The sequence below is a fragment of the Schistocerca nitens genome, chromosome 2 (genome assembly GCF_023898315.1).
Source record: "Schistocerca nitens isolate TAMUIC-IGC-003100 chromosome 2, iqSchNite1.1, whole genome shotgun sequence".
Lineage (NCBI taxonomy): Eukaryota > Metazoa > Arthropoda > Insecta > Orthoptera > Acrididae > Schistocerca > Schistocerca nitens.
The window spans coordinates 486,499,625-486,527,522 of record NC_064615.1 but is presented as its reverse complement, the minus strand read 5'-3'; the positions used below and the strand labels follow the sequence as shown (position 1 = coordinate 486,527,522).

Here is a 27,898-nt window from a genome sequence, read left to right as displayed (position 1 = left end):
TCCATTTGTCGCTTCAGTGTGCATATGTGCATTTCAAAGAAATGTTTGAAAGTGAATGTGTATATACAAATGGGGCGCCGTCATTGTGCTTATGAGTGCCGGAGTGGCCGAGCGGTTCTAGGCGCTTCAGTCTAGCACCGCGCGACCGCTACGGTCGCAGGTTCGAATCCTGCCTCGGGCATGGATGTCTGTGATGTCGTTAGGTTAGTTAGGTTTAAGTAGTTCTAAGTCTAGGGGACTGATGACCTCGGATGTTAAGTCCCATAGTCCTTACAGCCATTTGAACCATTTTTTGTCATAGCTATAAAATTAATGTCACTAATACCATTAGTACAGTCTGACATTATTATGGGTGCATATCACAGACGTTTTCTTTAATTTTGTGTAGGAAGTCACCTGTCCTGGCTTCACACTAAATATCTACGGCTGAATGACTTGTCTGGCGTATCGGTTATAAATTTTATACACAAAGCTCTCTAATGGATCAGTCGGTCTATTAGTGAAAACCGCATCAAAATCCCTAAAGTATTTCCCGAGATTGGGCTTCAGGCACAGACAGAGAAATATGATGGGGGGACTCCATTATACGTATGGATAAGAAGTGATAGGTATGTTCAGATTCTGGTCAAGCTTCATTGCTCTCTGAAGTTGCGGCGAATCCTCTGTGGCTGAGCAGCTCGTAGTTCCAGTCATTGCCACAAGATGTCTCTCCAAACGCCAATTAAAATAGTAAGAAATGACAATACACATACTGCACAGTGACGAAACGTTGGCATGTATCCTGCAATGTTGTTTGTTATTCACTGAACGCAACTGATTGTCACAATCGTCAGTGGAGAAGATGCAGCTAGCTGCTAGGTAGACAGACCACGTCTGCTATGAACGCAGTGCTCTGTGGCGTACGACAGCCAGGATTTGAACCTGGGTTTCCTGCTCTCTAGGCAGACGCACTAATCACTACGCCACCGTGGCACAGTGGCTTTGCAGAATGGCACGGACTGCCCCAGCACGACACCCTTTTCTATCCAAATTCCCATTCACGCCTCAGCCCAGAGTGGCGTAGTGGTTAGTGCATGTGCCTAGTGAGCAGGAGACCCCAGTTCGAATCCCAGTCTTCGTATAAATTTCCATTTGTCGCTTCAGTGTGCATATGTGCATTTCAAAGAAATGTTTGAAAGTGAATGTGTATATACAAATGGGGTGCCGTCATTGTGCAGTGTGTTATTCAGTGAATAGCATGCACGATTTCTATTTGCCACATCATTGACAGTTCCTATACTGAGCACCTGCAATGTGTGTTAAAAACACAGAGAGATGTTCCATCCACTGATGTGTGTCTGTTGCCTGTATGTCTTGTAGCTATCGTGCAGTTGTCTTCTGGAAACATGGAAGTACTTATGAATAACACTCCGTCAGTAACATCAGCAGGACTTGCAACAGTCTAATCTGTCTGCTCGCTTGCCGATGTGGCTGAACGCTGTCTAAGTTTATCGTGATGAATCGTCCTTGACGCCAGAGACTGACGGTCGCTTTTCTCCGGCCCACAGCAGCATGCGGTCAGGGGAGGTGTTCGCCTGTTCGCCGGACGACGCGGTGGACTGCGACAGCGTCAGCGTCGACGTGGGCGGCGCCGTCTGGCCGGACGACGATGAGGAGCTGGAGCTGGACGTCGAGCTGGAGGTGGACGACGCCTCCATGGAGTCCGGCGGCAAGCGCGGCAAGATGCGCCAAGGTGAGGCTCGCGCCACTACTCTGCCCAAGCACAACTGGCCTCAGGAGATGAGTCGCCCGAGTTTATAAGATCTGTTATCGTTATTTCGTTTGACCCCCAAAACAGCACCTAGAAGCATCCGATAGCTTCTTGCCTTTTTTTTTTTTCTTCTCTTCCTCCTTCTTCAGTCTTTCGAATAGTTGACAGCTCTCCACTTTGATCTATTAGAATCTAATTTCGTCATTTCAGAATAACTGGAAACTCCTACATTAATATAGGAGAATCTCGCCATATGGTGAAGGCCCAAGAGATGTCTACTTATTGGCTGGCCGCCTTCTGATGTCATGTGGATGCGGGTTGGAGGCGCCATGTTGTCAGCACATCGCTCTCCCGGCCGTTTTGTAGACTTTCCAGACCGTGGAGCCGTTACTGCTCGGTCATGTAGCTCATCAGTTGACATCACGAGGCTGCGGGCACCCAGTAGCTGTCCTCCGACCAAGGAAAGAATCCTTGGCAGTGGCAGGAATCGAACCTGGGTCCTCCACATGGCAGCCATCTACGCTGACCACTCAGCTACGGAGGCGGACTGCATTACGTATAGCTTGCTTTCAAGACGTCAGTCCCGAGTTCCCCGGTTCGATTCCCGGCGGGGTCAGGGTATTTCTCTGCCTCGTGATGGCTGGGTGTTGTGTGCTGTCCTTAGGTTAGTTAGGTTTAAGTAGTTCTAAGTTCTAGGGGACTTATGACCACAGCAGTTGAGTCCCATAGTGCTCAGAGCCATTTGAACCATTTTTTTGAAGACGTCAGTCGCGGTCTATCTCGGGTTATCTTCTCTTATAATGTTCCTTCCGGATGATTTTGGAGGAACTGGTTGTGTTGTATTTCGTGATCAGTCCACTAGTGTCCACTTCGCTGTTGTTCTCCTAAACGACCTGTCTTCCCCAATTCCGTGCAGAATTTCCTAGTTGATGATTTTATCTGTTCACTTTACCTTTAACAGCCGTCTCCAGCACCATATCTCGAATGCTTCAAGAGATTTCGTCTCATTGTTACCTACTGTTCATGTTCCACAGCCGTATCATCCTATCCTCCAAAAGCAGCTCTTACCACCACCTCCTTCTTCCCTTCAATTCTCACGTTTTTCTTTCATTGATAAACATTGCTTTTCTTCTTTAATTCCTTAGTTTATGTCTTCTTTGATTTTTTTTAAGTCCTCTAATTTTAACGTTCATGTCTTCTGGTTTCTTGTAGCACGCGACTATTTCTACCTTTTATGGTTTAACTCCGATTCTGTACGCATCCATTAGTACTGTGTCCATAACACGTAACACTCTTTGGAGATTTGTTTCATCTGGAGCTATCACAGCTATGGCACCCGCAAATCTATTCTTTCTCCATTTATTCTGATACCTATACAGCGTTATTTGCACTCGTCTGTTGCCATATTCTGTGCAGATGTTGAATAGAAATGAAGACAGATTGCGTCCTTGTCTAACGCCCTTAGGTATTCTAGCATCTTTTTGAGTATTTCTACCGTTTACCATCGCTGTTTGTTCTTTGCGTAGATCTCATTACCTGTCCAGAACGCCCTTCTGTCAGTTGTTTGCTCGTGAACAAATGAGTCTACCTTATGTCTGTAAGCAGTCTGAGCAGCTGCCGGTGGGTCAACAGATATTTCCGTCATACCCTTTTTAGGTGTTATGTAATCGTTTAGTTTTTCGGCTATCACTTATGAGGTGGACGAATTTATTGGCTAATTGTCAGTCATCCGTCCATGTCACATGACCGTAAAATTGCAGACATCTTTTCCTTTCAATGGAAATATCGCGTGATGGAGTATGGGTCTGCTGAGTTTTGTGTAAATCCATCTTCGGTCCGAATAATTTCCTAAAAAATCTACCGTTCCATTTTCTTCTTGGCTCTGAGCACTATGGGACTCAACTGCTGTGGTTATCAGTCCCCTAGAACTTAGAACTACTTAAACCTAACTAACCTAAGGACATCACACACATCCATGCCCGAGGCAGGATTCGAACCTGCGACCGTAGCAGTCCCACGGTTCCGGACTGCGCGCCTAGAACCGCGAGACCACCGCGGCCGGCTTTCTTCTTAGTATTGACATTAATTATTTATCTGACTGATTTTATTGATCACTCGGTGCTTGTCTGTGCTCCGAGGGTGCCAAGTTTCGCCATGAGTAATTTCAACTCTGCGTGCTTGGAGACCAAGTACAATGATATCGTCTAAGGTCACTAGTATTTTTTTTTCAATTCTTCACCATAAATAATCATCAGTGCGAGCTTCCCGGCGATGAACGGGAATTCAATTTTTTAAGTCTGTAGTGTTCAGAGATTTATTTACCGATCCTTCAGGTGCACACAAACCATACATACATTCTAGAACATAAACTACCAAGTGATAGTTGTAAGCAAGGAAGCAAACAATTCCACAGCACAGTCCAAATTAGACTGAAGAAGGAAGCAAACAAGAGTCATGTAAAGGCGTACATTCTACCTGAGAGCAGGTGCTATAAGCATAGTAAAACCCAGCCCAGTGTGCCGAACCAGTATGAAAAAACGGCAGCGAACATAAAGTGGCGACAGTTCCATTTTTAAGTCCAGCCCCTGATCACAAGAGTACCCCATGTGACTTCCTTGCATGTGCAGGTATAGATCTATCCTCTGTCCACGTAAAGCTTTTTGCCAGACAATTCGGACAGCTTCCAGGTTTGGATACAAGACCATGAAATCACCCCTACGACAGCATCGAATCAAACAGGGTTGGCATTAGTGGAGACAGGAGGTGGGCTCTCCTTGGAGCTCTGCCGTCCAGGGACGGGGGCCCCCACCAACTGAAAGTCAGCGTACAAAGGCGTTCACAGTTAGCTGTGATATGCTGTGCGACAATGGATTCATATTATAGTGATCTGAAGGTACTAAGTACTGAACCGAAGTACCTTACGAAAGTAAGGCCACCAACATACATCTGTCACCAGAGTATGTGAATCCTTCTTGTGACAACTTCTTAAAAGCGTTATTGCAGACTATTCGCTCACAACTCACGTCTTTCATCAGAAATATTACCATGATAAAAGCTCACGTTATAGTTGATTAACGTGAGTTATCCGATGGAAGGGAGCTTGGTGATAGGGGCGGGGGCGGGGGGCAGGTCGTCTTCTAATGTGGAGACATGTAAATTGTCCCTTTGATCTAACGTAAATTAATTACACACCCTCCAAAATAATGAATTAGGAATTCAATGGCTACTAAATAAACATGAATCGCAACTTTTTTTTATTTCGTTAAATTGACTCGTAAAACATTTGGTAAGCAATAACAATAGCCGGCCGGGGTGGCCGAGCGGTTCTAGGCGCTACAGTCTGGAACCGTGCGACCGCTACGGTCGCAGGTTCGAATCCTGCCCCCGGCATGGGTGTGTGTGATGTCCTTAGGTTAGTTAGGTTTAAGTAGTTCTAAGTTCTAGGGGACTGATGACCTCAGAAGTTAAGTCCCATAGTGCACAGAGCCATTTGAACCAATAACAATTTGTAAGTAAATACTTGGTACATAAACTTCCCAGAAAGGGAAGCAATTTTGGTTCAGCCACTGATAACACCTTGATTCAGGATTTCGCCTTAAGAAATTAGGGAGGCAAACAGCTGTAATGATGACAGTTCATGTCTTCTCAGGTTGCAAAAATATAGGTATTCGGAAGAAGCGGAAAACTGAAGCCATTATACCGAATGTGTTCTCTACATCCAATATCGCCCTAAAAATCGATGATTAAACATTCTTCCTTTTTAACCTGAAACGTGACATCCGCAGTACGGTTTCACATAGTTTTTTCTGAAATGTAAAACGCGTCGTCTGCCATGAAAACACATGGTAGAGCCTTTGTTCTCCAGGTAAGTATTCAGCATGTAACAAGTTCACTTTCTTTAATTTAATTCACTTGTGGTTCCGTTCTTCAAAGCACCTCCATATGAAATTCTTCCTTGGCAGCCAATATTTGGGTAAAAACTTTGTAGCAGGCATCAACGACAGCAAGCAGCACAATCGTAATTGTAAAACTTGCTCAGACTGGCGACAGAGCACTGTAAGACTACATGCTTCCCATCAACAGCACCCACACCATGGGGGAAGTGAATCACCTGTGAGAACACACATCCTTCTTCACGCCAGCCGTTTCCAGTTACTGGCATCCGTAAGAAAGTAGTCTGATTTCATGTTTTGAAGATTTGACAATAAGAGGAGTGTGTGGGGAACGGAAAATTTCTGGCCCTTCTACTACACCGTATCTTCCACAGGAAAAAAATTAGGCGACTGGATGGGAAGCAAGATAACTAGAGTGTCAGTTCCTAACTGCTCAAGAAAGTTTTGTAAAAGAAGGAAGACAAGGTATTGATGAATGCATGCCCTGTGGTCAGTGTGCGGCATGCATGCGAAGGAAACTGCCACAAATGCAGAAGGCAATTAAAAAACAAAAGGTGAACCACCTCTCGCTTCAAGCAAAATTAGACTTCTACAAGAGTACGGAATCGTCAACGTGTGGTTGTGTCAGCAGCATCAACAATTAGTGTTGATTCCCCTGTCAAATTCATAAGCAACAGATATACTGACGACACAGACCAAGAAGTCGTGCTTTTTGATGATGTATGTTCAGTTCTTGAAATAAAATGAATGAAAAATCGTTAAAATACGTATTTAAGTATATTTTTGATTTAGTTACCTTTTCATAATCCTTCAAGACTTCCACTAGTGACCAACAAACTCCAGGTATTATTTCAGATATAGCCTGCTTCAAAATGCAAAATAAATACGCAAGGCTCTGAAATAAATCTCCGTAGCCAAAAAATCAAGAATAAATGCGTCTTTGGTTGATGTAACTGCTTTCGTGAAAGTTGTAAGTTTTTTTAAAACAAATTTGCTACCACATCTTCCAGAGTGTCAAAACCGTCGGATGATCTCCGAGTGAAGTTACGGGCACCAAAGCCGTCTTTCGTATCCCGCTCCCGGTGCAGGTTATTCCCATCAGTTCTTCTATGATATATTTTCGTCCACCAACGACGACGACGCCTTTCTTTTCGTGTGCATGAACTTTCGAGTGTTAATAGTGCAACACTACATATCAGTACTGTTTCCTTTCACCATACATAATGGTGCCGGCAATGCCAATGGACTACGATAATTGTTTGTCGCCGTTGTAGGCGGAGACTTTAACAAGAAATGAAAATGCAAGTACTGTTGCGAAACACCGTAGAAAACACCTTTCCAACAGAAAGAGTGTCAGTGTTCACGCATCTTGGGACTGGCTTTACAGTTTCGTGAGCGTAGCTCGTCAGCTGTAAAGGTGGCCGAATGGTCATACCAGGCACTGGACTCGCGATGGGAATGACGGCGGTTCGAATCCTCCTCAGGTCATCCAGATGTAGGTCATCTGTGATTTCTTCCCTGAATGGTTGTAGGTGAATTCCAGGATGTTTCCTCTGAAATGACACTGTCGATTTTCCGTACCATCCTTTTCCAGTCTGAGCTTGTGATCCATCTCTAAAGGCCTCATCGTCGATGGGACGTTAAACTCCAGTCTCCTTCCTTCATCCACAAACGTGCGCTCTGCTTCCTTGCGAATGGTCGAAAACGGACACAGCGCAAAAAATTAGCGTAACTTCTGTAGCGATTACAGCATTCTGTCCCTAAAGTATCGCCTGCTGCTATTATGTCCACACTTGAATGGCGTGCGAGTCACTTACCATCCATTTCCCAAACATCTCACATGTGTCAACAGAAGATTGTTCCTTTCCAACAATAAAATGACCTAACGCCTCTGGTTTTTATTTTGGAATCGGAGGTAAAGTTGTGACTGGGAAATGGCTGTTTACTTTGTGTAGCACGCACTCGCCGATCTTGTGGCTAAGTCACACGCAGGGACGGACGCATGTTGGTGCTCACTGGCAAAGGTCCGAGAATTTATCACGCACACTCTGTACACACGCTAATCAGTTTCTGTGTCGGTCGGTCAGTGCTGCGGCACGGAAGAAAGTTCGTTAGCAGCCGAGGAACTTCGGTGAAATGCCTTGTCCTTTACTTTTGTTGCAATGTAATTTAGTTCGTGCAACCTCTGCAGGAGGAATTCTTCTGTTCTTTATACGAACCTTCCGCACATATATGGTGCACAACCTTCATTATTAGATTATAATAACACACTGCTGAAGAGAGTGAAGGAGACTAGTAATTACACACACCATGATATCATAACCGTAACAGATACTCTCCAAACGTTCTTGTTATCTTAAGAACCGTTCTATGTATAATTATATTAATTTTATCGTCCCTGACAACTAGCTTTATGAGGATTACTCAAAGTTCACGTATTTTCTAACGTTAAAAATTCATCATTTGTTTCTTTCACGATTTTATGGCCCTTTGTTTTTACAGGTTTTTTATATTCCCTTAAGTGGTCATTCTTATAAAACACTCGCTAGAACGGTTCTTGAGTACTGTTCGCCAGTATGGAGTCTTGAAGACTTGAATAAAAGGAAAATTCACGTGCAGGATTAAAGTTCCAATATCTTACATTCCACGGATACAAATATATTGGTTTCTCTCAGATGTATCTGAAACGATATTCATCATGACAGGGATATTCAGTCGGGCTTACATAAACGCGTACCAATAGGGATTCTTCCCGCGGACTCTTGCGGAGTGTAATTCAAAGGAGGTCAAACGATATCCGTACATATCCGCTGCCTCGTGTTGTGGGCTTGTGTAGTACTGATTTAGGTGAGAGACTAATAACCATGCGATTGAATCCCTCGTAAACTCAATCATCATCTGATTTATATGCAGGAAAAGTAGGGTGAAATGGCGAGTATAACCTTAAATCCTGTTGTACTGGGGACTGGAAGGACCTTATGGCACAGACTTCTTACAACTGTGTAGTTTAAACCAAAATATATTGTTTTAATGTTATGTACTAAAAATGCGTTGTTAGAAAAAAATTCAGATAAGATGACAAAAAAGGTCGGCTAACATGACGAACTAAGGCAAAGATTTACTTAAACAAGAGGCTACAATGGGCAAGCAAATGAAAATGAGACAGATGGAAGAAAGTAAATAAACTCTTTATAATTTCAAAAGTAACCACCATTGCTGCTAATACATTTACCCCACTGTTAGACAAGATGGTCAATGCCTTCATGAAAACATGTTTGCTGTTGCCTACGGAACCATGATGGTACCCATTTCTGCACCTCTTCGTCCAAAGCAAATCAACGGCCCCGAATGTCTTTCTCAGATCTGCAAAAATATGGAAATCTCATGGAGAGAGTTCGAGACTATATGGTGTTACGGGGCATATCAGAGAAACTTCTGCAGCGTATAACTGCGCACGCTTTCCCGGTCAGAGTCAGTTGACATAAATGTTTCCTGTGTATGATCACCGCGTCATAATGAAAAAAAAAAAAAACGATTGTAATAGAGAACCCAGCGTTAACCAGTAGACATAGAGAAGGGTACCGTAACAATGGCCGAAACGTTGGTTTCTCCACTACAGTTTGTTACGAGGGCAGTTCAATAAGTAATGCAACACTTTTTTTCTGAAACAGGGGTTGTTTTATTCAGCATTGAAATACACCAGGTTATTCCCCAATCTTTTAGCTACACAACACTATTTTTCAACGTAATCTCCATTCAATGCTACGGCCTTACGCCACCTTGAAATGAGGGCCTGTATGCCTGCACGGTACCATTCCACTGGTCGATGTCGGAGCCAACGTCGTACTGCATCAATAACTTCTTCATCATCCGCGTAGTGCGTCCCACGGATTGCGTCCTTCATTGGGCCAAACATATGGAAATCCGACGGTGCGAGATCGGGGCTGTAGGGTGCATGAGGAAGAACAGTCCACTGAAGTTTTGTGAGCTCCTCTCGGGTGCGAAGACTTGTGTGAGGTCTTGCGTTGTCATGAAGAAGGAGAAGTTCGTTCTGATTTTTGTGCCTACGAACACGCTGAAGTCGTTTCTTCAATTTCTGAAGAGTAGCACAATACACTTCAGAGTTGATCGTTTGACCATGTGGAAGGACATCGAACAGAATAATCCCTTCAGCGTCCCAGAAGACTGTAACCATGACTTTACCGGCTGAGGGTATGGCTTTAAACTTTTTCTTGGTAGGGGAGTGGGTGTGGCGCCACTCCATTGATTGCCGTTTTGTTTCAGGTTCGAAGTGATGAACCCATGTTTCATCGCCTGTAACAATCTTTGACAAGAAATTGTCACCCTCAGCCACATGACGAGCAAGCAATTCCGCACAGATGGTTCTCCTTTGCTCTTTATGGTGTTCGGTTAGACAACGAGGGACCCAGCGGGAACAAACCTTTGAATATCCCAACTGGTGAACAATTGTGACAGCACTACCAACAGAGATGTCAAGTTGAGCACTGAGTTGTTTGATGGTGATCCGTCGATCATCTCGAACGAGTGTGTTCGCACGCTCCGCCATTGCAGGAGTCACAGCTGTGCACGGCCGGCCCGCACGCGGGAGATCAGACAGTCTTGCTTGACCTTGCGGCGATGATGACACACGCTTTGACCAACGACTCACCGTGCTTTTGTCCACTGCCAGATCACCGTAGACATTCTGCAAGCGCCTATGAATATCTGAGATGCCCTGGTTTTCCGCCAAAAGAAACTCGATCACTGCCCGTTGTTTGCAACGCACATCCGTTACAGACGCCATTTTAACAGCTCCGTACAGCGCTGCCACCTGTCGGAAGTCAATGAAACTATACGAGACGAAGCGGGAATGTATGAAAATATTCCACAAGAAATTTCCGGTTTTTTCAACCAAAATTGGCCGAGAAAAAAAATGTGTTGCATTACTTATTGAACTACCCTCGTACATTACGAAGGGGTATCATAACTAGAAAACTTTTACGTCTTCTGCAGCGTAGTCAAAACAACCGTGGAAACGTGTGGGAGCGTTTTGAACAGTTTTTACGAATATCAAACCAAAATACTCACTGTTATACGTTATCGCTTGCGAGTATGTCAAAAAGTCACATACAGTGGGATTCAACACTTTTGCTTACGGAAAAACATACAAACTGCGGGATGAAATGTTTGGTCCTGACACAAGTGCTAGTCGCTAAAGCTCCGTGATGATGTAAACACTGTCCGTCCGCCTAACGTCATGTTCGTGAATTATCAAATTCGTCATCTCATCCTCTTCGACATCTTACACGACTTCCCCTACACAGATGTGGCTGTGAGAACGGAACAGTTGTCTCAGTAACTTGTTAATAATTTTCATCAGTTTGAGATAGTACTTATTAAGCGTATGAGTTTATATGCAACCTGTACTTTTTAAAAGTTGCGAACTGAAGTGCAATTTTTTCCGCAGATTCGTGGGACAGCTCCGGATCGGAAGGGGGCCCCTCGTCCCGCAAGCAGACACCTCGGCCCCGTCGCAAGGGCAGCCTCGGCAGCAGTGGAGGCGGCGGGGGCGGCGGCGGCGGCGGCGGGGGCGGCACAGGTGGCGGCCGGCGGCGCAAGTCGGGCATTTCCGCCAGGGAACGTAACCTGCGCAGGCTCGAAAGCAACGAGCGAGAGCGCATGCGCATGCACTCGCTCAACGACGCCTTCGAGGTGAGTGGCTGAGCGGCGCGGCTTGTGGGCAAGTCGTTTAAAGACCTAACTGCCACGAGGCAATGAGTGAGTAAGAATACATGCTCTTAATCGAGTTGCAATTCGCTTCCCGCACAAGGAATAACTTGCTTACCAACCAGGTCCGTTCTAATTGATCACAGTGACGTCACAAAAGTGAAGTAGCGCTGAATCTAGGGTTCGATGGGAGAGGGTGTGTCGACAGTGACGCGACGAGGCATTTCATAAAACGTCATCGAAATATTGCCCTGAAAAGCATTCTACCATTCCGCATGTGGCACTATACTGCCATGGCGTTCCAACCACATGTGGCCACAATGAAATCCTTTAATTCCGCAGTAGAGAATGCGCTATTATGAAACTTTATGGCAGATTAAAATTGTTTTTCGACCAAGCCCACTGCTTTTTTTAACGTTTTATTTATCTTTGAGTTCGTCTTTGAAATTTACAGCGCTGCCTTTGGGCACGTTGTTAAATAAATTAAAATGCAAATTTCGTTGACTATTTATCGTCCATGTACTACTTCCATATAATGGCTAAACTCCATGCAATTCCTGCTCCTTCTGCCACCGAAGTTTACTAATTCCCACTACATCTAACTTCAACCTATCCATTTCTATTTTTAAATTTTCTAATCTACCTACCCGATTAAGGGATCTGACATTCCACAATCCGATCCGTAGAACGCCAGTTTTCTTTCTCCTGATAACAACGTCCTCCTGAGTAGTCCCCGCCCGGAGATCCGAATGGGGGACTATTTTACCTCCGGAATATTTTACCCAAGAGGGCGCCATCATCATTTAACCATACAATAAAGCTGCATGCCCTCGGGAAAAATAACGGCTGTAGTTTCTCCTTGCTTTCAACCGTTCGCAATACCAGCACAACAAGGCCATTTTGATTGATGTTACAAGGCCAGATCAGTCAATCATCCAGACTGTTGCCCCTGCAACTACTAAAAAGGCTGCTGCCCCTCTTCAGGAACCATACGTTTGTCTGGCCTCTCAACAGATACCCCTCCATTGTGGTTGCACCTACTGAACGGCTATCTGTATCGTTGTGGCTTGCAGGCAACTTCACCAACGGGAAGATTCACTGTTCTTGGTCAGTACAAACAAGATTTTTTTTATAATTTGGGAGACTGAATCCAAAGGAAAGTTTCCACCCAACAGTTACGTCCGAGGTTTACCACTGTATTCACTTTTAATGTTAGCGACAACGGATGAAAGCATAGTTGCGATGGATACGAAATGTGTGCAGTCGGTGGGCTACTTCATTTACCGGAAACGTGTGACCCTGATTCAAACTCTCTTCTCTACACCGGTATACAATCCATCGTTGTACTTCCTGCGGCGACCGAGTTCGCTATTGTCTTCAGCACGTATCAGCATAACGCCTCAACTTCCGTAACACTGCTGCATTTATGGTTCAAATGGCTCTGAGCACTATGGGACTTAACATCTATGGTCATCAGTCCCCTAGAACTTAGAACTACTTAAACCTAACTAACCTAAGGACAGCACACAACACCCAGTCATCACGAGGCAGAGAAAATCCCTGACCCCGCCGGGAATCGAACCCGGGAACCCGGGCGTGGGAAGCGAGAACGCTACCGCACGACCACGAGCTGCGGACGCTGCATCTATGGTAATAGTGCTGTAACCGAGAGGGTTGCCGCTGTGGTTAGTACACTGGACTCATATTCGGGAGGACAACGCTTCAAACCCGCGTCCGGCCATCCAGATTTAGGTTTCCCGTGATTTCCATAAAGAGTTTCAGGCAAATGCAGGAATGGTTCCCTTGAAATGGCGCGGCCTATTACGTACCCCCACCCCTCCATAATGCGAGTTTGTGCTCCGTCTCTAATTACCTTGTTGTCGACGGGACCTTAAACGCTAGCTACTCTCCTCGTCCTCTTACGAAAAATATCTGAGTATAATTAACTTTTTCTTTAATTTTCGTTTTAGTGTATGCCGCTTCTTTAAATATTTTTGAGTTTGCTATTTAATCTAGTAGTGTTGTGACACCACTGCTTTTTGTGACAATTTTGACTTCGCTCAAGTATGGAAACTAATCCTGTAACACTGTTTTCAGCAATTACGGGAAGTCATACCACACGTAAAGATGGAGAGGAAATTATCGAAGATTGAAACGCTGACCTTAGCCAAAAACTACATAATGGCGTTAACCAACGTCATCTGCGAGATGCGGGGCGAAGAGAAACCTTACACGTAAGTAGAATCAAACTCAAATTCAGTAAATCACTATGTGCCAGCATTAGATGACAAAGTTACGGCCAAATGCCTACTCTTATATTTAAAATGCAAAGTATTTGTTGGACTTCTGCAATATTAGGAACTTTACGACAAGTTTTGCTTTCTATAACCATTGTTCTAATAAAACTGAATGTTACACGAAATCCAGTCTCTCCTACTATGCATGTGGCGGACCTCAAAGATCGGCCACTCCCTCTTCCTTCTCTAGATGTTCTTCCCCCTGAGTATCTACCTTATGAATTCATCGATGAAGTTTGATCATCATTCTAAAGTTGATTTAACTTATTGTTGTATTTTTCATATAACAATATATGATCAGCGAACATGCACATAGTTTAACTATTGCTGGCTAAGTTTATTTATTTAGCAGCTCATTAATCACTATCTACTTATCACAGACTTAATTGAAGAAGCTAATTATTGTAGATACATATGAGCAATCTAGCGAGCAGTTCAAAGCTAGTATCCTCAGCAAACACTACGAAGTTCTAAAAGCACTAACATGCTCCTTACCCTCTGCATCTCCCAGCTGAATGTGTCTTTCAATGCACTGTACACGCTACGTGTGGGCGTTAATTGTCGTGCAATATATCGACAATGCTTCCTTCATGTTTACGTGCAGTCTTACTCAAAGGCATTAATAGCTCCCCGAACCAAATAAATTAACAGTGACCTCTCTACCACCGTTTTGGAGAATCCCAGTCTTTGAGCGCAGAACTTCCGCGTACCTACAGGTTTCTGCCGTTATCATCGCCTGCCATACTGTAGTTCGTCAAAAGTTTCCGGTCGACCTGTACGTTATTAAGGATAATTTACACATATCTGGTTATGTCATTAGCTGCAACTGTAAATGAAGCAGAGAAGTATCAGACTGTCACAATACTACATTATTTAATCAGATGATCCCCACATCTTCTTATCCTTCTTAACTTTCGCGTTGGTCTTGGAGACCATATGCATGCTCTATCTGCATTCCTTTACCGATCATTTCTGTTCCTTGCTTTCGTGGCCCATTCTCCTAGGCCCATCGCGTCCGTATCCTTGTTGATACCATCCTTTCACCTTGTCCGTGCCCTTCTTCGGCACTTTTTGTCCTTCACGGGTCCTAAGAAGGCTACGCACGGTGGTCTTTCCTCTTCCATTCTGTGTCCCGTCCACAGAAATCTACTTTCCTTCATCCTTTGGCCCATATCAGCTTGTAAGTACAGCTCTGCCAGTTCCTGGTTTTTTGTTCCCTTCCAGACCTGTGACTGGGGGTCCCTACTGGGGGCCAAGTATTTTCCTTAATATCTTTCTCTCGAAGACTAGCGGTTTTTGTTCGTCTGCTTTCCTTGATGTAGATGTTTCAGACCCATACAGTACTGCTAGGAGAATTACACTCTGATGTGGTGGGTTTTTAAAAAACGTTTCAAAACGTCGCTTCTGCATAGGGCATATGCCCCATTTCCCGCTGTGATCAATGCCTTAATCTAAGTTTCCATTCTATTCTGTTCGCTAAAGATGCTTCTCAAATATTTAAATATGTCTTCTCTTTTAAAAGAGAATTCATCAGCTCTCAATGATCCCCACATAACCAGAATTATTGCTTCCTTCACATAATTTAAGAATTGTGCAGCAGTCTCTCGTTGTTTTGTTCCTTCGAATAGTAACAAAAATTCGTGGCTAGTTTCTTATGTTAAAATTGTGAAGCCACATTTACTGTGTATGTTCTGCAAGAAATTGATAAGTATTTTATTATCCATCAAGTGCCATTTTCTCTCTGCTTTCAAAACAGATATCTGTAATTCTTCAAATTGTGTATTATCTTTCTGAATGCCTGACTACAACATACTCTTGAGAAAAGTAGTTTAAAGTATTTGGAGTACATGTATCTAGACAGTGAGTGGCAATATACACTCTGGTAGACAATGTATCATTTTATATACTATATGTAAATATGTAGGTATGTAGTTAGAGTGAGATGAAGGTACCATTGCACGTGTTAATATAAGTTTCTTCTGAAGAATTTCCCATTTTTATCATCGTTAATGGAATGTACACCGTTCGTCTAAAAAATTGCGGGACTAATTTTATTCCTGGCGCATAAGCAACGTCAGCGCAGTAACTATGATGACAGCTTGCGCTAACAACTGTAAACAACAGTTGTGTGAAGTTTTAAACAGTTCCGACGGATGGCAGAACCATAGTGAACCATTAAAATGGAGTCTACAGAAGACACTCTTACAAGCAACGTGCTGTAACTGAACTCACAGGTACGGAGACTTTGTATTATCAACACCACAAGGTGCAGTATGAGTCTCTGACAGGTCGTCAAGACTAAAAAAAATGCGATAGAGCCGTGAGCGTAAAAAAAGGCGATCAACATTGTCTTCACGTTCGATTTGTCATTCGCAACATCTTCAGTTTTGGTAAACCAGCAGAAATCCGTTCTGCACTTTGTCGTATTGATAACACCAAGTCTCGTCACCTGTGAATTCAATTACAGCACGTTGCTTGTAACGAGTGTCTTCCGTAGACACCATTTTGATGGTTCACTACGGCAATGCCATGCGTCGGAATTGTTAGAAACTTCGCACATCTGTTATTTAAAGTTATTACTTCATGCTGCCAAAATAGTTAATGGACTGACGCCGTTGATATGTCAGGAATAAAATCACTTTCTGAACACTTTGGACGGTCGCTGCTTGAGCCAACTGTCTCAACTTTATTCAAGAGGCGTCTGCATTTTTTGTGGCAGTTGGTTGTATGAATTACACATGTTTATTTGGAAACGACACAGCAAACCTGCCACCGTTGATTGCTCTAGTTCTGAAACAGTTCAGTATTCCGTCCCCAAAAATTAGGACATCCGTTATTATAAATTCATGTTGGCATAGAATCATGAAGTACTTTATTCTGCGCTGTAGTGGCGCTTTGTGCCGCCCCCCCCCCCCCCCTCCAATGTTGTAGTTAGGCGGAAAATCGAACTATGATAATCTTTTTCCAGCACCTTCAGACAGCTGCTGTCAACATCCGCAACATCCATGTGTTCATACACATCTGCATAAATACTTTACAAGTCACTATACAGTGCAATGGAGGATTGCACAGATGTCATCGATTCTCCGTTCTATTCCATTTGCGTAGTGCTCGAGGAAAAATGATTGTCTGTATGTGTCTGTATACGCCCTAATCTTTTTATATTATTCTCATTATACACTACACCATATATACAGTACAATAGTGGCAGTATAATGGTCGTACAATCTTCTTCGAATATAGATTCTCTAAATTCATCCGGCAGGTCTTCGCTGAAACTACATCTCTTTCAAGAATCCCCATTTAAGTTATTTAAGCATTTCTGTTACACTTGCATACAAATTATGCTTTATAGTATAGATTTAAAAAATTCTGTCTATTGCAACTACATGTTTTACTTATGTGTATCAAACATCTTTGGCCTATTCATGCTAGTTACCTCCAGTGGTCTATAATGCAAATTAACACATTTTGACAAGAGATACGTAGTAATTCTTAGCAGCTTATTTAAACCTAACTATTTCTATTTACAACTACATAGTTAGGGTTTTTTCACTTACATTCATTCAATATCTTCTTTGCGTCTATGTGTTATTGCGAGTACTAGATGTAGACAGTACGAAATTCTTTCTATTGCAATGTCACATTTCAACATTTCTCTGTACATAACCTGCACTGTAGCACACTGCACATGTTCTTGCTCATTTACTTTAGGACTGACTGAGGAATCTGGGAGCTGTAGAGGATAAGAGTAGAGTGGGGTGTTGGAGTGGCTATGGGGAGAGAGTCTGGGGCACTGTGTGTGTGTGTGTGTGTGTGTGTGTGTGTGTGTACCATATTCTTATAGTAAACTGTCAATAAGTCGAATACTCTTCTTCTATTATCGCTCTTTTGGTCAGTCAAAGTATTTTCATTTTTATTTATTGCCTTCTGTATGAAATATTCTTCCTGTCAAGCAGCTCCTTCCTTTTAGTGTTATGGCAAAAGACTACCATGTCTATTTTTATCCCGTTGTAGAGCTGGTGATTTTCTTTTATTAGATTCTCTTGATATATGAAATGAATCCATTCACTTATCAACGACCTTGTACGTTCTTTGTACCTGGTATTAAAAGTTCTTACAATCATCCCAATATATTCAGAGTTGCAGCCCTTACATGTTAGTTCATATATTCCTGAACATTTTTATTTATCTTCCTGTTCTGTCACAGTTCCTAATTTCTCTTCTGTTGTTCTATTTGTCTTGAAAGATACGTTAATTTTGATTTTTTGAAGATGTTACTAATCTTATGTATAAGTTGATTGTGGTGTGTTATCTTGACGTGCTGTCTATGTTTGTGTTGAGGGATGTGTTTTCTGTGAGTGTGCATTATGTGTTTGTGTATCTGGTTTGTTTTTAATTTTCCTGGCATCTTTTTGTATTTTCCTTTTAATGATGTCTAGTTTTTATCCTTTCTTGCAGTTGTCTCCATTTTTTGTGCTATGTTGATAATCATATTTAGTTTTTCTTCATAGTTCTTCTTACTTGGAGGTGTTCTGCACAATCTGTATACCACATGTCTGATGGCTGCCATTTTTTAAGAATGTGGGTGCTTTGAGTCTTGAGGAATATGTCTGTAGCTGCTTCCTTTCGTGTTTGTCGTTAGATTTTGAGATCGAGGGAAAAGTCTGCAAATATTAATAATATTATACTTACATATAAGCTATACCAACTTGTAAAATCCAAGCTGCATGTCTCTGAATTTGTTTGATATTTGTTGTGCTGCCAACATGATAAAGACTCCAAACACCAGAACTATGATAGTCCCATTAACGTCTTGCATACGATTTGACAGATCTTCTAAGAAGCAGCATCTGTTGCAGAACAGATACACGGAAAAGGCCGTAGGTAGAAAGAAGTGGATCAAAACGCATTTGGCTAACAGAAAGACAATCTCTGGAAATTACACGTAAATATTTTAAAAGGGTGTCAATGTAGAAGTCATGGTACTCTCAAACCTGGTTAATTTAATACTTAGCAAATCCCATTACGACTCTGAATGGCTACATTCCGGAACAGATGGTGGGACATAATACAGCGTATTTATAAATTAGTTGTACAAAGTTACCTTTAATTGTGAAAAAGGTAAATAATTTGCAGAACTGCTTGATACAGCACTGACTGCAGTTTGTCTTCGAGTTTTAAATAGAAATGTTCAGTTTTGACTCAGCAAAACATAAAGAACTGTAAATCTTGTTACAGCTAACACAGTCCTGTACATGTTCGATTATGTGACGTGGTTTCTGCTCATCCCATATCCAAACATTACGCTGATTGTCTTTACCATAGGTATGGAAGGTGGCTTCGTCAATGAATACAGTTTTGTTTAAAAAGTCATCTTCACTCTTCATTTTCTTAAACATTTCTAAACAAAACTCAGCTCGTTTTCGCTTTTTCTTTCTATTTTGTCAGTTTCTCTTCAAGTTTGCAACAGTTCCAGTTTTTAGGGTTTGATAACAGGCGTTTCTGTAATATCTTCCACACTTTAACGCTAGGCATATTCAATTCTAAGCTGGCTCGTCTCATTGATTTACACGGACTACGAATGTAAGACTGCCGAACTTGTTCAACTGCTGCGTCAGAGACTGCTGGCAGATACTGATCCGGCGTCCTGTGTGACACACAGTCAGTTTGGGTGAAACGGTTGCGCCGATTAATAGCAGTTTGTATCTGAGGTGGTGGCTTGCGATATTTAGCTCTGAATTGCCTCTGAACTGTGGGAGCGGATTTGGATTCGTGAAAACATACACAACACTGCGCACACTCTGCACCGTTCGTTATACGACTCCATGATGACTCTCGGAGTAACTCATTCACTCATGCCACCTAGCGGGAACATTAGGAACTAACCGCGTTAGATTTGGATTAACTTGAAGACGTACAGCATTTTGCTGTATCAGAGATCTCTGTAAGTTATTTACTCTTTTCACGGTTAAAGGTCACATTTGTGTAACTAATTTCTAAAGGCCCTGTATTGTGATTTAGTGAAAAAATACACTACTGGCTATTAAAATTGCTACACCAAGGAGAAATGCAGATGATAAACGGGTATTCATTAGACAAATATATTATACTAGAACTGACGTGTGATTACATTTTCACGCGATTTGAGTGCATAGATCCTGAGAAATCAGTACCCAGAACAACCACCTCTGGCCGTAATAACGACCTTGATGCGCCTGGGCATTGAGTCTAACAGAGCTTGGATGGCGTCTAAAGGTACAGCCGCCCATGCAGCTTCAACGCGATACCACAGTTCATCAAGAGTAGTGACTGGCGTATTGTGACGAGCCAGTTGCTCGGCTACCATTGACCAGACGTTTTCAGTTGGTGAGAGATCTGGAGAATATGCTGGCCAGGGCAGCAGTCGAACTTTTTCTGTATCCAGAAAGGCCCGTACAGGACCTGCAACATGCGGTCGTGCATTATCCTGCTGAAATGTAGGGTTTCGCAGGAATCGAATAAATAATAGAGCCACGGGTAGTAACACATCTGAAATGTAACGTCCACTGTTCAAAGTGCCGTCAATGCGAACAAGAGGTGACCGAGACGTGTAACCAATGGCACTCATACCATCACGCCGGGTGATACGCCAGTATGGCGATAACGTATACACGCTTCCAATGTGCGTTCACCGCGATGTCGCCAAACACGGATGCGATCATCATGATGCTGTAAAAAGAACCTGGATTCATCCGAAAAAATGACGTTTTGCCATTCGTGCACCCAGGTTCGTCGTTGAGTACACCATCGCAGGCTGTGATGCAGCGTCAAGGGTAACTGCAGCCATGGTCTCCGAGCTGATAGTCCATGCTGCTGCAAACGTCGTCGAACTGTTCGTGCAGATGGTTGTTGTCTTGCAAACGTCCCCATCTGTTGACTCAGGGATCGAGACGTGGCTGCACGATCCGTTGCAGCCATGGAGATAAGATGCTTGTCATCTCGACTGCTAGTGATACGAGGCCGTTGGGATCCAGAACGGCGTTCCGTATTACCCTCCTGAACCCACCGATTCCATATTCTGCTAACAGTCATTGGATCTCATCGAAGGCGAGCAGCAATGTCGCGATACGATAAACCGCAATCGCGATAGGCTGCAATCCGAGCTTTATCAATGTCGGAAACGTGATGGTACGCATTTCTCCTCCTTACACGAGGCATCACAACAACGTTTCACCAGGCAACGCCGGTCAACTGCTGTTTGTGTATGAGAAATCGGTCGGAAACTTTCCTCATGTCAGCACATTGTAGGTGTCGCCACCGGCGCCAACCTTGTGTGAATGCTCTGAAAAACTAATCATTTGCATATCACCGCATCTTCCTCCTGTCGGGTAAATTTCGCGTCTGTAGCACGTCATCTTCGTGGTGTAGCAATTTTAATGGCCAGTAGTGTAGTTGTTAGTATGTTGCAATTCGAGAAGTTTATGCTTTGACAATTGCTTCTGCTTCCAGGTTCTTCGACGTCGAATGTGCCTCAAACGAGAGCACCAACGGCAACAACAGCGCCGGAGAGCCGGAAGACATGGAGCCCAACAACAACTCGCTCTACCAGGAGAACCTGGAGCCCGTGTCCGCGCTGTGACGCCGCCGGCCGCGCACCGCCCCTCCACGCAGTCCATAGTTACCGGCACGCTGGCCCGGCCGCCTGCCACCGCCGCACGCACCTGCCAGAGCTGGCCCACAACCCAAGTGCCTTACTGTTAACGTGCTCATACTCAACATTCCAGCTCCAAGACTGTGATTCACAGAAGTGCAAACAAACTAGAAGTCAGTGGATTAAGTGTTTTTTTTTTTTTAAGTGTTTGCATTGTTAACCGCAAACTTCTCTTCTAGAAGCAGCTGAGTGCGCGAGTTTTAAACTGTGGTGTGCTGTGTTTCGGTAGCAACGAACCTTTTCGAAGCATCAGCAGCACCAGAAGGAGTTGTGTGAATTTTCGCACTCTTTACGGAGACCTGTATCGAGGAAAATGTGCTCACAGAAACTATGCTAGAAATAAGAATAGTCTTTAGTTATTATAAGAAAGTTTAATGTTCTTTACCTACATTGGGTACATGAATATTTTTATATACGTGATACTTAATACTTGGTACATTATATTAATGACTTTGTATTAGCTCTTCTCAGCAACTCCAACATCAATTGAGTAGCTATTGTACAATCGTGTAAGATCTACAGGGTGCGATTTGAAGGTGATGAATGAAATACTTATTACTATTCCGCTTACAAGTTAGCGGTGGAATATTGTATAAAGCAGATAAACTCGTAATTTAATATAATCCTGCCATGAGAAATGTATAAATCATAGTGTATGTGTCCTTCTGTGTAAGAGATCATAGTATGCTAACAAACAAAATGTGTTATGGAAACAAGGGGAAGTCATTAACGCCCTGCTACTTGATCTGCAGATCAGTACCTTCACTTTTCAGAAATGACAAAGTGTGTAAAAAATCAAGTTACCGCAAATGCTGATGCAGAATATGTCGTCAGAAAGGCACTGTACCTTCTTCGATCACACGTAAAATCCATCCATATGTGGTGCCAAACCAAACGTGATTTTTTCTCATTAAAACTGAATTCATACAGTTTTCATGCATTGTTTATTTAGTAGTATGTGCACCTACCTAAGCTACATAAGTTCTCTGATATTATTCTGATGTTACCTATAAAAAGCTTCATCTATTTTTCTGGACACAGACCACCGATGCAGAGGTTTGAAATCCACAGAAACAGATCCATTTATTAAAACACTTCAAATTTACGATCTGCATGTAGCTTTCCTGCAAATTTCGAGGCGGAGCCGAGTCTCACAGGCATGGCGTTTAAATTTATTATTTCTTTGCTACTAATTCTATTCGAACCAAATTTTGCAGGCACTGTCCACATATACTACTGAATGTACCTGCAAAAGTATATCATTGCACGAGCCTCGGGCCAGTCTCGAAATTGTTAAACACTCGAATCCACTATAAGCTATCACCGTATACGACACAGTTCCTCTCATCTGTTCACACAATTTGACTTCGAATTACTTAGTACAAAACCAAGTCAGCATATAAGTTTAGATACTTCGCAGTCCTTCACCACATATCTTTACATCCCAATCACCAACTTAAGGAAATACATCAGTGCATTATTTGTTTGCCCCTTTCACAGGGGTGAAACATAGAACAGAAGAAGCAAGTTCAATCAAAAGCGTGCTTGTGGAATTTAGACTGTTTTTTTTTTGTTTTTATTTATCATTAAGAAATGAAAAGAAGGGAGACAATGAAACCCAGTCATGGCACGTAGCTTACAGGTTTTGATTAATGCAAAGGATTACGGCGAATGAAGTTCTCCATGTGTGGGCGGATTACCATCACACGCCCTCACTTCGTGAAATAATGTGGAAAGATTTAAAATCTTACCTCGGATGTCCTTGCCCTCTTACAAAGTACTGTGAGTACAGTACAATGTACCACAACAGAGCTTTCTGGGGAATAGTTGACTGATCTCAAGAAAACTGTACATAGTAAAATAAATAAAGATGCCAGAGAGGCCCCTTAGAATACAAGCAATTTAGCAAACCTTCTAAGAAGCAGTACAAACTGCAGAACAGACACAAGATGGAGGTCACACATAGGGAGATTTTTATGAAAACCAAAATGACAAAGTGAGAAGCCAAGGTACAATGCTACATAGTACCCTGAATAAATTATAGCCATATATAAAGCTCTCGATCGAAAAAAATTAATGCCGAATAAGTTTCGATAACCAAGTCACAAAAAGGAAACTAAACCCAAAATATTCAGTTTCATATTTTTAAATATTTATTCAGAAAAGAAACAAGGAGTGTTGGCACCATTCACTCTACATTCGACAGTGAAAATGGGTTCCACATTAATCAGACCTAATGTTGTTAAAGCTAATTGGAAAAACCAAGACTCAGAAAGGGCAAAGGACTCGTCAGTGTCTCTAAATCTGGAAGTGAATTAGCCCCGCTCTTTTAAGTAAAAGTAAAATCTATCACATATTCCTCAAGGAAAACAACGAATAGCTGGGTGTAGGTCATAAACATAACGATATATATGAAACGAAATAGCTGCTCCATGGCAGCGTTATGGATCCTATACATACGTTTTCGGTAAGAGCTGCATCTGGTTTAGATTTGATGCAATACACATATGATTAATATGTTACCAAATGCGGCTTCAGTTCACAATCCTCGTAGCTAAAAAAGACTGCCTGAATACCACGATATACTGTCCTAAGGTTGATTCATGGAGACTTGTCATCACTGCTATTGTGCCAAAATAAATTTATTCCCTATCTCACTGACAAGCTACCTCATTCTCTCCATCTATAAGTAGGGCTATGATTTATGATTAACAGCAGACAGGCTTTGTAGCGGCAGGACTAACTGTCAGACTGGCACAGAGGATAACAACTGACTGAACACCGTAATCAAAATTAATCCTCTTCAATATAAATGGGCTTGCTGGGTAATGTGAAAACGGATCTTTGAAATATTCTGCATTTAGTAGGTCCCGACATCCATCAGCTGTGATGTCAAGACATGATTACTGTCTATGGTTACTCTTTAATGGCGAAATTACGGGGGTTGGAACTTAAATAGTGGCAACTATTTATTCAAAACCGATACAAAATAGTTACACGTTTGCACCTGTTACTGTCCTTCAAAGTAGTCACCAGCGTTGTGTAGAATCCGTTACCAGCTATGTGGAAGGCGTAGTATACCGTTAGCAGAGCCTGTTCTGTTGATGGTGCGAATGGAGCTGTCTAAAGTTATGGTGATTCTCGTGTACGACAGTGATGGTGTTATCCTAACGCATTACGTTCCTCCACGGCAGACCGTCAATGCACAGTATTACTGTTCGTTTTTGGGGCATCACCTGCGACCAGCTTTACGAAAGAAGCGGTGACACTTTCTGCGCAACCCACCCATCATTTTGCACGACAATGCGCGGGTGCATACAGCGCAAGCTGTGGCTGCTCCGTTCGGTCGATGGGCCTAGGAAGTACTGTACCATCCACCATACTCCCCGGACTTAAGTCCTCGTGACTTTGATTTGATTCCGAAGATGAAGGAACCACTTCGTGGCATTCGCTTCAGAACTTATTCAGAGATTCGTCAGGCAGTAGACCGCTCCATTCGCACCATCAACAGAACAGGCTCTGTTAAGGTTATACTACGCCTTCCACATCGCTGGCAACGGGTTCTACACAACGCTGGTGACTACTTTGAAGGACAGTAACAGGTGCAAACATGTAACTCTTTTGTGTCGGTTGTGAATAAATAGTTGCCACTATTTAAGTTCCAACATTCGCACATGCAGTCTAGATTTATACAAACACAGTGTCTGACTGCTACCTTATCCATCACATTCATGTGAGTGTGTTTTGATTTCTGGCAGATTGGCGAAAACAGTCATCTTAATTTAGTTCAATAAGAGAAAATCTGATTGTTATCCTGTTTGCTCTATGTATTACAGTCGCCCATCGCAGGCGCAAGGATCGCGCCGAATCTTGAATGAATAAGAAATCTTAAGCTCTAGAATCTGATCTTTACTGATAAAAGAAAGCGCAATGGGAAAGTAGTTGATCCGGCAAGAACATGTGTGGTCGGACAACTTACATGCATTTTTTTTATTAATCTGTTTCGAAATGATACCTCATAAAATTCTAGCATGTGCTTTATCTTTTCGGTAAGGAATCCAAACGACTAACTAAATTCCATAGAAAAACTAATTTATAACACAACACTTCACTCTGCACACCAGGCAATGCCATCATCAGAAATAATATTCAAACTAACTATGTTTCCGCAAACACACTGGCAATGGAACAAACTCAAATGACAAATCAGGAACACTGCCTTCAGAAGTATAGGGGACAAAATCGTCACTTATACTGGAATAAAGAATAATACAATCGAGCATGTACGTTGAAATTTAAATGTGTAGCCAATAGTTAAACAACAAAGAAAAGCCCAGCCATGCAGAGGTAATTTCTATTCTCAATAGATGGAAACATGTAGTTGAATTAGCAATAGCTAAAGGCTAACGGGGAGATCATCTCCCACAGGCAAAGTACGTTAAAGGGCTCTGAGCACTATGGGACTTAAATTCTGAGGTCATCAGTCCCCTAGAAAAAAAATGGTTCAAATGGCTCTGAGCACTATGGGACTTAACATCTGAGGTCATCAGTCCCCTAGAACTTAGAACTACTTAAACCTAACTAACCTAAGGACATCACACACATCCATGCCCGAGGCAGGATTCGAACCTGCGGCCGTTGCGGTCGCGCGGTTCCAGACTGTAGCGCCTAGAAACGCTCGGCCACTCTGGCCGGCTCAGTCCCCTAGAACTTAGAACTACTTAAACCTAACTAACCTTAGGACATCACACACATCCATGCCCGAGGCAGGATTCGAACCTGCGACCGTAGCGGTCGCGCGGTTCCGGACTGTAGTGCCTAGAACCGCTCGGCCACCCCAGCCGGCAAAGTACGTTAAGTTTAGCAAAATTCATCATAAAATGCGAAGATTGTCAGTGACGGTATTCGTTGTGCCAGAAAGATCGGATGCCATGTAGCGAAACAGTTCACAAATCGCCAGCACAAACTGGTCGCCACACAAAGGAAGCGTCCTCGTCGTCGTAAAAGTTGCGTTACTGGAAAACAGCAACTTCCCATCCACGTCAGAATTACTATCATAAGTAATCGCTGAAGGCGAGAAACCAAGACTTCAAGGGACACACTTGTGGCTGGTAGCCAGGGAAGCTTCCAACGAATGCAAGGGACGACACGGGGAAGTCATCACAAGTCAATACCAAATCACCACATGGACACTTACTGCCAATGAACAAAGTACTGCTAGACCACATCTAACGGTACTGACAAGTTAATTAAACTTTACGAGAAAATACCATCAAAAGTGACGAAATTAATTAATAACAGAATATGACACTGTTGATACCATCATGTTTAAAAGACATAGCTCACTGAATTCATCCTAACATAATGATTTTAAGGAACAAGCATACTCCCCCATCAAGGTCTGCAGCACGATTCCCTAGAAAATTTGCTTTTCCCCTCCCGTTCGGCCGTTGGAGCGGTGCTTGGCGTTTCTTATCAGAAGGCGGAGGGGGCGGGGGGGGGGGGGGAGGAGCGTGGTGGCATCGGCTCGATTTGCCAATGGGAGGAGGAAAAGCCTACATAGCGTACTCTTTGCTACTTGTTTTATTTCTGGACATGTAGAAAGAATCGCGAAAGCTGTTGATTTGCTACATGTTATTCTACACAGTATTTTTGGGTGATAGGCAGATGATTCTAGAAGCTGATAACACTACTTCAGAAAAAAAAAAATCTTCTCTGCCCCTACGAGACATTAAAAAAGACTCAGCCATGGTTTCAGAGCAACGCAACGGACAAAGAAGGAAAGGAAATAGCAATGGGCACATGGAAGAGGCTGCTGGATTCAAGAAAATATAAACAACCTCCCACAGTGATATTCAGCATGTGTTTGAGATGTTTGATATAACTGAAAAAAAAGAGGACAACAAGATCGTGTCGTTGCAAATTATGAAATACAGGGAGGCGGAAAAAACGTACAATTTTCAAAAATAATTTCGAAATCTTTTTGAAGCAGTATAGGGCGAAGAAGCGCACGTAATATTGACCATTTGTAACTACACCATTAAACTAAGTCACCTCATATCTAAAGCAGCAATCTGAAAGAAAGAAATGCATTCACTCACGCAATCGTGACAGCACAATCGCACAGTATTCACATGTACACTTAACGTGCAAAGCATGGAACTTAGTAAAAGTAATTACTGCTATCAAACAATGGGAGATAAGCTACGCTTGAGGAACGTAGTTATTTCAAGTCCTTTATCACTTTTAAATAAGCTGCTCAGTGCAGCATGAACCAACATTTAGAGAAATACAGAGCTTAAGTGCAAGGGCAGAGCTGATAAATATTCTGCTATTCCTAAATTGTTGTTTGTGTACCTCCTGTTATTACTGTTGTAATTTATCATTTCAATTACTCAACAAGAGCAACTACTTTTGTGAGTCGTGAGAAAACGATGTACACGAACACAATAACACTTTGATTTACACGTAAGGTATACTCTCAAATAGGTGCTTTAACGTCATGAATGTTCAAGTTCATAAATTGACTAGCAGCTGG

At 42.7% G+C, this 27,898-nt stretch overlaps 1 protein-coding gene across 1 annotated transcript in view; it reads left to right on the top strand.

Annotated features, from left to right (window-relative positions):
• The window catches only part of LOC126236429 (protein dimmed-like), a 281,430-nt gene extending 259,138 nt beyond the window's left edge, over window positions 1-22,292 (top strand). The window contains exons 2-5 of the mRNA XM_049945731.1: window positions 1,548-1,732; window positions 11,111-11,355; window positions 13,468-13,604; window positions 21,159-22,292. Coding sequence (XP_049801688.1) covers window positions 1,552-1,732; window positions 11,111-11,355; window positions 13,468-13,604; window positions 21,159-21,288 — 693 coding nt within the window. The 5' untranslated portion in view covers window positions 1,548-1,551 and the 3' untranslated portion in view covers window positions 21,289-22,292. The remainder of the gene's footprint in view (window positions 1-1,547; window positions 1,733-11,110; window positions 11,356-13,467; window positions 13,605-21,158) is intronic.
• The last annotated feature ends 5,606 nt before the right edge of the window (window positions 22,293-27,898 follow it).